The sequence below is a fragment of the Ursus americanus genome, chromosome 7, assembly GCF_024610735.1.
Source record: "Ursus americanus isolate L20-20 chromosome 7, mUrsAme1.1.p, whole genome shotgun sequence".
In the NCBI taxonomy this organism is placed as follows: domain Eukaryota; kingdom Metazoa; phylum Chordata; class Mammalia; order Carnivora; family Ursidae; genus Ursus; species Ursus americanus.
The window spans coordinates 38,011,528-38,024,481 of NC_142133.1; the positions used below are offsets into that span (position 1 = coordinate 38,011,528).

At 46.6% G+C, this 12,954-nt stretch overlaps 1 protein-coding gene across 7 annotated transcripts in view; it reads right to left on the reverse strand.

The window, feature by feature from the left end:
* SFXN5 (sideroflexin 5) overlaps positions 1–12,954 on the reverse strand; it is a 118,999-nt gene that overhangs the window by 89,111 nt on the left and 16,934 nt on the right. For all 7 annotated transcript variants that reach the window (XM_087863542.1, XM_045788264.2, XM_045788260.2 and 4 more), the window contains one exon: positions 5,631–5,708. In XM_087863542.1, the coding sequence (XP_087719668.1) occupies positions 5,631–5,708 (78 nt within the window). The remainder of the gene's footprint in view (positions 1–5,630; positions 5,709–12,954) is intronic.

Sequence of the window (12,954 nt, forward strand, 5' to 3'; positions counted from 1 at the left end):
TCAAGAGCTTCCCGTAGCTTCCCCTTGCCCCATACAGCACACTGAACATCTCTCCCAGGGTCTCAAACACTTTCGCAATCTGTAACTTCCCAACTGCCTCTCCAGCTTCCTCTCTCTGGTCCCATCTTTCCTCCCTTCTCCTCTCCCTCCCCTGACCCCATCTGTCTCTCTCTCCACTGCACTTCTCCCTCTGCGCTGTTCACCACGGCGGGTCTCTGTCTACACGCGACACCAACACCTCCGTGAGGCCTTCCTCACCCCTGCATTCTCAAGAGTCTCTCCCTGCTGGACCTCTGCCTCCCCGGCATGAACTTCACACGGCCTAGCCTCCAGCCTGGCCCCTAGCGCCTGCCTCTGTGTGGTCACCTCGCCTGCGCTGGGAGCTGGCTGTGGGAGGGCAGGAACAGGCTGTGCTCATCTCCCCTCGGGCCCACCGCCCAGAGAACCTACTACATACGGGAGGCTCTGCAGGTGCCCGGGCCTGCGCTAACCGTGTGAACCGCACAGGTGTAACTGGGCTACGGACCTTCACAAATGCCAAGCTCTCTGCCTCTGCCTTTGGGTCTACCTGGCTATGGGACTCCGTTTTCTTGCCTATAAAATGAGGTTGATACAGGCACCTACCAAAGAGGGTTCCTGTGAGTATTAACTGCAACATGTGTACCGCACTAATACTTAGTGCAATGCCCGGCACTTGGTTAGCACCAAGTGAGTGGTGGCTCATTACCATGAGGGAATCTTTCACCTTTAACCCCACCCACCTCCATGCACACGAAACCACCAAACCACCACAGCAACACGCCGGCATATAAAGTGCCCACAGCAGAGTCAGTATCCAGAAATCTAGTCCAGCTGCCTAGGCTTACACTTTTGCTCTCGTCTATGGCTTCGCTGTGTAACCGATAGCTACAGTCTTTAAGGGGGCTCCTAGCACATCAAATTTCTACTTGTCAAAGGGTAAATTTATACTTATTTTTATTTTATCTGAAGGACTAATTTTTCACTGGCATAGCAACCTTTTAACACATTAACAGTCTCTGGAGGAGATATCAGCCACTCACTAACAGAAGACCAAACAAAGGCCATCAGGTGTAAGGAGACTAGCAGTCCACTTGTGTATACCCGCTGGAGAGATGTCATAACCGGAGGCCAGGTCAGATAACAAACTGGTAGTCAGGTTACCCAGTGCTGCCCATGATGTGGGGACAGGCCCACAAGCATCGGGAGGCAGCCACGGGCTTCCAATCCACAGGACTGCAAAAGGACGTCAGAGCGGGCACCGAGCCCCGGGCGGCTGAGGCAGGGGTCCAGACTGAGATCAAGAGCCACCCCGGGCCTGGACATGACTCGTGAGCAGGGCCCGCCTGGACCAGGAATGGGGGACCGTCCTTAACTCCACACTGCTGAGGCTTCCCCAAACCCTGGGCTTATATGTCATCACCCACCCACTCGGTTCCTGTCTGTGGAGGCCAGAGGGGGTGTGGCTCTGTAGAGGAGGCCCAGGGAGGGAAGCACTGTAATCCCTGAGTCCTCAGAGTGCAATCCCTGATGTGCTGGAGAGTCGGGAAGACCAGAAAGGGAGGGAGGGAGGATCTGATTAGTAAGGGGACCAAGCAGCAGGCTCACACCTAGCGCACTGTGCCACCCAGCCACCAGATGGACACAGCACGCATCACCAACAGGAGCCAGAATTGGGAAGCGTGGCTAGTGCCAAGATCCACCCCCCACCACCACCACCTCCCTCCCTCCCAGCTCCCTGGAGGCACATGGGGGCTTTCAGGACAGAAAACAAAAGAGGTCCAGGAAACAGGACAGGCAACTTCAAGCTACTGAAGGGAGTAAAGAGGAGAAATGTGGCTTCATTCCCCAAACTCTGGATGCTGGAGGGAGTCCCCAGAGGCCAACCTCAGCCAGAGGGAGCTTGGGTTGGGAGCCAACGCAGGGTGAGGAAGGGCTGGGGGCTGAACTCACCCCTGACAGGTCCAAGAGGAACTGCAAAGGTCAGAGCACTACTTTGGCCTAGAGAGGGGCATGTCAGGTCATGCCACCCAGGCCCCTCAGTGTCCATGCCAGAGGGAAGTACCGTGCTCAGGGATGATTTGGTCACGGCCTGTCCTTCCTAATGGCAGCACAGATGCCTGAAGATAGACCCTGCCTAGACAGCACGGCCCCATCTCCCATCAGCCCCCAGGGCCCTGCACCAGGACGTCCGGCCAAGGTGCTCCATTGGCTCACACCTTTGCCCTCCTTTCAAGGGGCCAGGCCGCAGTCAAGCACAGCCACCTGGACTGCCCCTGGAGGGGCTTGCTCTCTCTGCTCATGAAGCGCCTCCTCACCTGCACGGCTCCTGCCCAGCGCTTCTCCTGGCCAGCCCCTTCTCGTCCCTCAAATCTCAGGCAAGAATCCCTTCCAGTTTGGGCAGGTTACGCCTTCCTCTCTTTTCCCACAGTATTGTGGCTTTTCACAATCATTCCCTAGATTCTGGGGGTCTGTGAAGCAAATCCTCATCTACTTTCTTCCTTGTTCTCCCCCCCAGGCTCCAGCACCAAAACTGGCCAGTCGGTGCTCCATAAATACATAAATACATATTAAATGAATTGGGCTGGGGAGAGCTGATGGCTAAGCCACTGACCCCAGGAACCTCCAGCCAGGCACTAGTGTGTCATGTCGGCGGTCCAGGGCCTCAGCATGGGCTTTGCACCTAAAGGTGTTAGAAGGCAAGGGCAGTGCCTCACAGAGTTACCAAAAGAATGAGAGAGGAGACAAGAGCAGAGGAAGGACAGCAACATGTTTTTCCAGGAAAATAAGTAGAGTTTTAGTAAGTGACCCAGTAGAGAGGAAGGAACCATCCCCTAAATGCTGGCAGAGTACATGTTTAAGGAACCAGTCCATTGTCCTCAAAACAACTGCAAAGCTCAGGACTTGGAGAGACCAGTTGCCATAGGAAAAAAGGGCTAATCATAAGGCTAAACACAGGGAATTGGTTAAAAGTCGGTCCTCAAAACAATAAGATCCCAAGGCCTTCACCATACAGCAAGGTGACTCTTACCACCCTCACCTGTATTCCCCAGATGCTAGAGGTTTATCAGCCTTTTGGAGAAACTGAACCCAAGTGATCCCAGACTTGGGAACACCAGCACAGTGGAGGATGGCAGTAGGTGAGATTCAAAGCAGGGAAATTAATGAAAGTCTACAAAGTGAATATTGGGACTCCAGGCTCCCCCTCTTACTTGGCTTCCAGAATGCAGAGAGATGAGATGGCTACCATATTCACAAAACAGGAGAAGGATTCTATTAAGAAGAATTTTAAAAAGAAACAATGTAAGAGCCCTTGGAAATTAAAATTATACTAGTTGAAGTTAAAATTTCAATCAATATGTTGAAAATGAACTCAAGGAAATTTCCTGCAAAGCCACACAGAAGGACAAAGTGATGGAAGAGAAGGGAAAAAAGATAAGACAATTTAAGTGTCAATCTAAAATGCTGAATATTTGAATAACAGGAGTTCCAGAATAAGAAGAAATTATCAAAGAAACAGTATAAGAAAATTTGCCAGAACTGAAAGTAGGAGTCTTCAGATTGAAAGGTGTCACCAGGAACCCAAAATAATGAATTTTAAAAGAGATGGCATTGTGGAATTTCAGAAATAAATTAAATAGAGACATACTAAACATTTCCAAAGAGGGAAAATGGGTTACTTGCAAAGAAAAAGAAATGAAATGTATCAGATTTCCAAAAGCTATACTGACAGTGAGAAGACAACAGAACAATGTCTTCAGAATTCTGAAAGAAAATATCTGTCAACCTAGAATTTTCTTCTCAGCCAAACTGTCAATTAAGACTGAGTGCAGGGGCACCTGGATGGCTCAGTCAGTTGGCATCTGGCTCTTGATTTCTGCTCAGGTCATGATCTCAGGGTCGTGGGATCAAGCCCCACATCAGGCCCTGTGCTGGGTGTGGAACCTGCTTGAGATTCTCTCTCTACCCCCTCCCCCAAAAAAGAAGCCTTAAAAAAAAAGACTGAGTGCAGAATTACAATTTTCAGACATAAAAGGACTCACAATTTTCTTCCCATTTACTCTTTTTTTAAGGAAGTTACTGAAAGAGCTTTCCATCACCTATTTTCCACCAAAATGAAAGTGTACACCAACGGGAATGCCTGGAGCTGGAGGAGATGGACACCGGAAAGGAAAATTTTAGGGGGGAAAATTGAACTGAAAGACAGGAGACTTCAGATTGAAAGGAGGCACTGAAAATATCAAAAGGCTGCAGAGGATGTAATAAGAGGTAGAGACAATATAAAGAAAACCATGCCAATGTGAAAAACTAAGGCAATCATTAACTCTAGGTAAAACATAAATTAAACAAGGGAGAAGACAAAAAAACAGTAAATGCTACTTATATCATTGTAATAATGTGAATAGTGAATATCCATAAACCCCCAAATCCATAATAACTATTTTGGAAGGGTGATGAGGATGGGGGAGAGGCATGTGTTTTTTAATGGGGGTAAATAACAAGAGAGCTGAATCCAGGTGAATACAAAATAACTAATTGAAAAATAGGACTACACATAAGCGTATTAGTTTGACATAGATTTCTGTCTAAAGAAATAGCTAAAAGTATTTGTTTCTGGAGAAAAGGAATGGGAATTAAGGAAGGATAGGGACAGCATACTATTTTTCCTTCAGGTATTTTAGTACTACTTGGCTTTTTGAACTATGCGCACATATTACTTTGTTTTGGGAGGGTGTTAAAGATTTTATTTATTTATTTGAGAGAGCAAGCAAGAGAGCAGAAGCAGGGGGAGTGGCAGAGGGAGAGGGAGAAACAGGCTCCCTGTTGAGCAGGGAGGTGACTCGGTGCTCAATCCCAGAACCCTGGGATCATGACCTGAGCTGAAGGCAGACACTTAACCAACTGAGCCACCCAGGAGCCCCTGTGCACATATTACTTTGGGGAAAAAGAAGTGTGAAATTAATTTTTTAGAAGATTTTGAAATAAAGTTTACAAACAAACAGAAAAAAACTTTGGCATATTAACCATTAGCCTTTTAATCATTAAAGTAGCCCTACAGTGTATTCCTCTTTTCTCCAAATCAAATACAACTATTAACATTTCACTTAACTCTAGTTTAAGTTCCTACCTGATATACATTTCAAAAAAATGAATTTAGTGTTCTAGCCTAATCTCCACTATCCTCCCATGTCTTTCCCATCCTCAACCTGAACGTTTGGGTAGTGGTATACTAGTAAATGTTTAAAAATCAGTTCTTTGGGGAAGAAGGTCCTGATTTATAGCATTTGCCAATTTCCATGGTATAAATACTCCCACATGGCTGATTTCAAGCTACCACTGGGACGGCGCTGAATGTGAGACTGGGAAGAGATATACCCATCAACTCCAGGAAACTTCTGCCTTTGGGCCTCTCTTGCTTTATCAACCTCCATGCTTCCCAAGAGACCCAGGGTACGGGAGAAGAGCTGAGTGTCTCCTCCAGAAAGCCAGAAGTCCACATAGCTATGTAGCAGCAGAAGTGGATAATGAAGGAAAGAGAGTGGTTCTGGCTGCAGGGAAGGGGATATGACTTTGCCACCTTCCTGCCCCCCCCCAACTTCCAGCAGAATTACCTGTTCATTGGTGACACCTGGGCGCAGGGTCCCATGCTTGTAGTCCTCCAGCAGCTGCACAGCCTCTCTGAGGCGTCTCTGCAGGGAAAAAAGACAGACATTGAGGGGCACAGATCCAAGGCTCCTACAATTCTTTCCCTTGCAAACAATAAAGAAGGATGCAATTTAAGTGTCCTGCCATAGGAAAACGGCTAAATGACAGTGGTCTGATAAATACCATGGAACATTATCGGGCAGTTTAAAAAGTGAAGCAGATCTGTATGTGATTCCATCTCCAACATATTTTTTTTGAGCAAGAAAGTAAATTGCAGAGCCGTATGATGCCATTCATTATACCAAACAAACAAAGCCCACACACACACAGAAAACAATATTTTCCATGAGAATATTTATGTGTGTAAATGCATCAAAAAAGCTCTAGAAGGAGACCCACCAAATTAGTGACAAGGGGTAGGAGGAAAGGGTCCGGATTTGGCAAGGGGTGTCAGGAGGAAATTTAATCTTATATATTGAAAGTTTTTATAAAGATAACAGATTTATGTAATACTCATATAATTTCTTTTCAACATTTTAAAAACACTAGCAGAGATTTACATACTAAAGTGCATATGGCCACAGTAACTGATGGGGAGAGAGGGAAAAAAAGAAGAATTGTATCATCTGTAAAATCTTAAAAGCTAAAGGGACAGCAACAGTGAGAGAAGGCAGTCTTTGTCCACCAAAATATTTGTATAAGAATATTCATAGCAGCACTTTTCAGGGGGCGCCTGGGTGGTCGGTTAAGCGTCTGCCTTCAACTCAGGTCATGATCCCAGAGTCCTGGGATCAAGCCCCACATCAGGCTCCCTGCTCTGCGGGGAGCCTGCTTCTCCCTCTCCCTCTGCTTCTCCCCTGCTTGTGTGCGCTCGCTCTCTCTCTCTCTCTCTCTCTCTGTCAAATAAATAAATAAATAAATTTTTTAAAAAAAGAATATTCATAGCAGCACTATTCATATAGTCCCAAAGTCCAAACAATCCAAACGTCAATAGTTGACTGGACAGGTAAATCGTAGTGTATGTATACAATGACATATTACACAGCAATTTAAAAAGCAAACTACAGATACACGTTTTAACATGGATGAATCTTACAGACATAATGTGGCAAAATGTATTTTCCAAAGGTGGACACTCCAATATCTGCCATGCCCCATTCTCTTCTAGAACCTTCCCACATCCCCCTCAAGAGGTAGAGTCCATGTGTCCTCCTGCAGATCCTGGGCAGGCCTTCATGACTGCCTCAACAAACAGAGTATGGCTGAAGTGAGGCTATGTGACCTCTGAGGCTATGTCACAAAAATGCCTTGCATTTCCACCTTGTTCTCTTGGGATGGTCACTCTTTTGGAACACAGCCATCATACTGCAAGGAAGCCCGAGCAGCATATGGAGAGACCCACCTGGACAGGAACTGAGCCCTGGCCCATGGCTACAGCTGAGCTCTCAGCTGACAGTCCCTACCCACTGGCCCGCCATGCAAATGAGCCATCTTGCAATGGACTTTCCGGCCCCCCATCAAACTGCCCTAGCAGACACTGCATGGAACAGCGATGAACCATCCCCTCTAAGCCCTGCCCAAACTGAAGACCAGTGAGCAAAAGAACTGAGTAGTGTTTTAAGCCACTACATTTTGGGGGTGACTTGTTACATAGGAATGAAAGACTGATACACATAATGAGGTCAGATGCCAAAGAGTATGTATAAAGTTCACAAACCGGCAAAGCTAATCTAACTCACCTGGCAGAGGTCATGACAGGGCTACTTTTGTGGGGGGTGGGCAGGGTGCTGACTTGGAAAGAGCATGAGGGAACCCTCTGAGGTAATGGAAATGTCCAATGTCTTCATCTGAGGGGTGGTTATATGGGTATAAAGATTAGTCAAAAATGTTTTATTAAGCCATAAACTAGGGATTTGTGCCTTTTACCTTATGTATGCTATACCTCAAAAAATTAACAAACAGACCACAGCCATAGAAGGCAGCCTATGTCAAGGTTAGATGAGGGACCCAGACATTAGGGTTGCCCAGTGTGGGCAAAGAAACCCAGTGAAGCTGCCCTGTTACCCCCTCTTTTCTTTCTTTCTTTTTTTTTTTTTTTGTTCCCCTTTTGATAGAAGGACAAGGCTAGCTGAGGATGGAAATGCAGAGACCTCCACAGAAGCCCCTTGGTCTGAAGGCAGGATACAGCACCAGGAAGGGCATCCAGGGGGCAGACGGGGTTTGCTGAGCCAGCGGATGGGGCAGTGCCATAGGATGGGAAAGGGACAGCCACCTCCCATAGGGCCACAGCAGGACTCACTGCCAGCCCAGACAAGCCAGCTGGACCATCAGGCCTGTATGTGAAGTACATGTGAGTACGTGTGACCAACACTGGTCTCATCCAGGGCTTCAGGGAGCAGCCTGACTGCGGGGGGGCGGGGGGGGGTACTGCCCCTCCCCTTAGGTTTGCATATCAATTCCAAAATTCCAGAGTCTCTTCCCAGAATCTATTGAATCTATTTCCAAAGTGGAGATAGCCTGGTGGGATTTTTTTTTGGCCAAGGGGTGGAGGCGGGCCATTAACCCATGCCTTTTAGAGAAAATGTCAGAAAACAATAGATAAGCACAAAGATCATTTTAAACCCCTCATCAACACACCACTGAGATAACCACGGCAGAAGTGAGAATGGTTAGAAAAGAGGATGCTTTTCCTTCTGGATTCAATGCATTTGTTTTTCAACAAAATGGGATCATGTTGATTGTTTTAACTTGCTTAAGGTCATATGGCTACAACGTGAGTTTAGTTTTTGTACCCAGAGTCTAGCCAGACCCTTGCTGTGTGCCCCCACCCTCCCCCCCAAGCCTCCCAGTGATGCAGCAAGCTCCCCACCCCAAGCCTGCTTCCTCCCACGCCGCAGCCTCTGCCATGGGACAATGAATGCTCTACTTTCCAGCGCTGAATGGTGAATGGCCCCGTGTTCTCATTATTTTCCCACTCCAGGGATTCTCCCGAGTTCCTCTAACAACCTGGCCAGGCTCCATCTCATTTGACACAGTCATCAAAGGGAGGCCTCCTGCCACAAGAATCAGTTCCAAAGAGCCCCGATCTTGGCAGGGGTTGAGGGAGAACTAAATGCAGAGTTCCTGAAGTCTGAGAAATGAGGACTGGAGGAAGCTAGAACATGCTTCTCTGTTGCTGGGCCTCACTAAGCCTCAGCCAGGCCCCTCTGTGGGACAGCCAAAGCCCCAGGACACTTGCTTTAAGACGTCCCTGAGGACCGACTGTTCTGGGGGCCGGGCTCTTCACTACAGAGAACGGGGCCATTACCGGGGAGAGCTGAGGGATGGGAGGAGGGCCTCCCTGCTGTAAACCCTCCTCTCACTCCCGTGCACTGTGTGGCTTGACAGAGGAGCCCTGGGCACTTGAGAGGTCGGGAAAGCTGGAGGTCCGTGGTGGGTGAACTTTGCAGGAAGTCTTTTCAACCAGGAACAAACAGGCAGCCAGGCCCTGAATGCAAAGGCAGCAAGGAGTGGATAAAAGGCCGCAGGCCCTCCTCCAGAGCCCAGGGCCAGGGGAAGGGTCGCCCTACGTTGCTTTCCAGACTCCCTCATTGGCTTGCCTGCCTCTAGCTCACCTGCCAGAAAGTGTCACCTTGAGGTTATCTCCTTGTATCTGACCTTCCAAAGGTCCTTCTGGAAACGCTGCACTTGGGAGGCCTGCTCCAGGGCAGAGACTTTGAACCTGGCCCCAAGGGTTCTGCCCCAAGGCCCTGAGAGGTAGGAGAAGGAAGCAAAGGGGCAGGCATGGAGTATTAGGGTGGTGGCCAGAGAGGGCAGGAGACCATGCCGGGCAGGAACAGGGACAGACAGACCCAGAAAGGGAAGGACACAAAAGGGAAAACTGGGGCAAGAGTCATCAAAAAGTCCCTCAATGGTGATGCTCATTTGACAGAATCCAGAATTACAAGAGACTGTGCCCTATTCACACAGGATGTGGATAAGAACACCCCTTTGCACGTATCTATCATTCAACCATCTAGGCCACCCCCTTTCTGAAATAATTGGGGCCAGAAAAGGAAGGGTATTTCCATGCCCAGGGTCACAGAGTGGGTGAGAGGCAACCTAGAAACCCCCTCAATCCTAGTTCTGGGCCATTTCCACAAAACATCAGCATGGAAGACCCTCCTGTCCTCATAACAGTAACTGCAAGAAGGGTGGCCTCCCAACAATTTCAAAGCAATGCCTACGTCCCCCAGAGCTGATGCCTACGGGGACAGAGCGCCTCGGGTAAGAAAAGGATGGGCATTCTTTACTCTCTCATTCAAAGCCAGGCCTAGTCTGACACAGAGAAACTGGAACATTCAAACTTTAGGCAAAGTGGAGAATTTGGGACTCCCAAAGCTTGCAGAACTTAAATAAAAAAAAAAGAGAGAGAGAGAGAGAAAGCAGCACTAGGGGTGGGGAGAATGAATTGGCAATGAAGTGGGCCTGGGAGATCGAAGCAGGGACGGCTGATAGGAGGCAGCGGGAGGGGAGGGCAGCAGCTTATGTCACATCATGCCTTGATTGCTTAGTATCTGATTGTTCTCACCTGGGTCCGTCTGGCATCTGCCCACGACAGGGCCGTGCATTCTCACCTTGCCCACAACACGGCTTGAGCCATTTTGATTGTGGCCCCAAATGCTGGGACGTGGGACTAGAAGATAATGATTTACATGCAGACAGAATCCCAAGTCCTTCTCTTGTCTTCCCTCAGCCTTCTTTTTTTTTTTTAAGATTAAATTCTTTTTTTAAAAAAAAGATTTTATTTATTTATTAGAGAGAGAGCAAGCACGTGCGAGAGCACGAGCAGGGTGAGGTGCAGAGGGAGAAGCAGACTCCCCACTGAGCAGGGAGCCCGACATGGGGCTTGATCCAGGACCCTGGGTTCATGACCTGAGCCAAAGGCAGACACTTAACGACTGAGCCAGCCGGGCACCACTTCCCTCAGCCTTCTTAGCCCCTTGCTTGTTCCCTCTCAGCAGTCCGGGGACCCCCCAGGATTAAACGTCTGTGCTGAGATTGGTCCTTGGCTCCCTGCAGCCCCAGGCCACCGGAGGCCCCAAGGGAAGAGGAAACCAGGGACACAGGGAGAGAGGCTCTGCCTTCCCTGTGGCTGACCTCTGGTCACCTTCAGGGGGCCCATGTTAGGCAAACAGATATAATTCTGGCAGCATGACAGGAGGCCCAACCCTTCAGAAAATAAATCTGTCCAGCTAGCCCAAGAGCTTTAGAAGCATTCAGCCCCCCAGCCTGGATAGCCTACTCTTGAGAATTTATTCTAGAAAATAAATGTAGCAGAAGTGAAAGTGATAGGTCCAAGACTGTGTTTCTTGGAAAAGCAAAAGATAGGATACCATCTATGTGTTAGATCTAAGCATCTAACAGGGATGGTTATTTAGTCTTTAAAACTTGACTTAAAAAAAAGTATAAAGGGGGCACCTGGGTGGCTCCATCGGTTAAGAATCTGACTCTTGATTTCAGCTCAGGTCATGATCTCAGGGTCCTGGGATAGAGCTCCACATCGGGCTCCTTGCTCAGTGGGGAGTCTGCTTGGGGATTCTCTCTCCCTCTCCCTCTGCCCCTACTGCTCATGCTTTCTCTCTCTAAGATAAATAAATAAATCTTTTTTAAAAATAAAAAATAAGAATAAATTAAAATAAATTAAAAATTACAAAGACTTGGAAATGAATGAAAAAAAGCAAATACAAAGGGTTCAATATAATAAGTATGCCAAAAATGCATGCCATAGGCGAGAACTTGAAGTGTATAAAGGTACAGGCATTTGGGTACTATTTTTATTAAAAACTCCATTAAAGACTTGAAAATTAGACTATCAGGTGCTGTCTAGAAGGCATTTAAATGGACGTCCTCAAAGGGATTAAGAGTACATTTATCATGATGAGCACTGAGTAATGTACAGAATTGTTGAACTGCTGTATTATACACCTGAAACTAATGCTGTATATTCATTATACTGAAATTTTTTAAAAGTGTAGAGAAACATTATAATTAAACAGTATTTTGTTGAGGGGCACCTGAGTGGCTCAGTTGGTTAAGCATCCAAGCCTTGATCTCAGCTCAGGTCTTGATCTCAGGGTCATGAGTTCAAGTCCTATGCTGAGCTCCATGCCCAGCATGGAACCTACTTAAAAAAAAATTTTAGTCGATGAAAAATTAAAAAATAAAAATAAATAGGGGCGCCTGGGTGCCACAGCGATTAAGCCTCTGCCTTCGGCTCAGGGCATGATCCCAGCGTTGTGGGATCGAGCCCCACATCAGGCTCCTCCGCTAGTAGCCTGCTTCTTCCTCTCCCACTCCCCCTGCTTGTGTTCCCTCTCTCGCTGGCTGTCTCTATCTCTGTCGAATAAATAAATAAAATCTTTAAAAAAAATAAAAATAAATAAATGGATATCGTCACTCACTATTATTGAGACTATAAACTGATATAATCTTGATACAGGTTGGTATAATCTACAGGGCAATTTGGCAATATATATCAAAAGCCTTAAAATGTCTTTCATTCAGAAATTCCACTTCTATGAATTTATCCAAAGAAAATAAAGAGAAATATAGGGAGATTAATGTCCATAAATATTTATTGCAATACTATTTATAATGGCAAAAGACTTAACCACCCAAGTCAGTCACAATAGAAAAAATTATTAAGGATATTATAGAATGATCATATGATGGATTACTATGTATTATTAAATATATTTTGAAATAACATGTAATAACAAGAAAAAATGCTCATGGTATGCTACATGGAAAAAAGAGTGTATATCATGTATACACATATGTAAATGTAAACATATATATCATATGATTCTCTCTATACATATTCTATAAAAAGAGATAGGTATATATATACACATATTATATAAATCATCCCCATTTTGTGTATATGCATACACCAAAATGTCAATGGTGACTGTTTCTGGCAGGAGGGATTATGGGTTGTTTTTATTTTTTTCTTTAGGCTTTCATATATTCCAGTATTTAGGGATTCCTACCAGAATCATATCACATCAGAAGGCACACGACGTCAGTTTTTTCCATGGCTAGTGATGCTAAGTTCGGCCACCTGGTTAAAGCGGTGTCCTCCAAGCTCTTCACTGTAAAGGTAACTCTTCCCCTTGCTAACGCATCTTCAGAGTGAGACTTCCTTGAGAGCACACGCATATCCTATTTCCCTACAACTCGTTACTCTACGCAAGTAGCATCCACTAATGGTCCTGGCCAGAGAAAGTTAGTTCACTGAGGGCTACA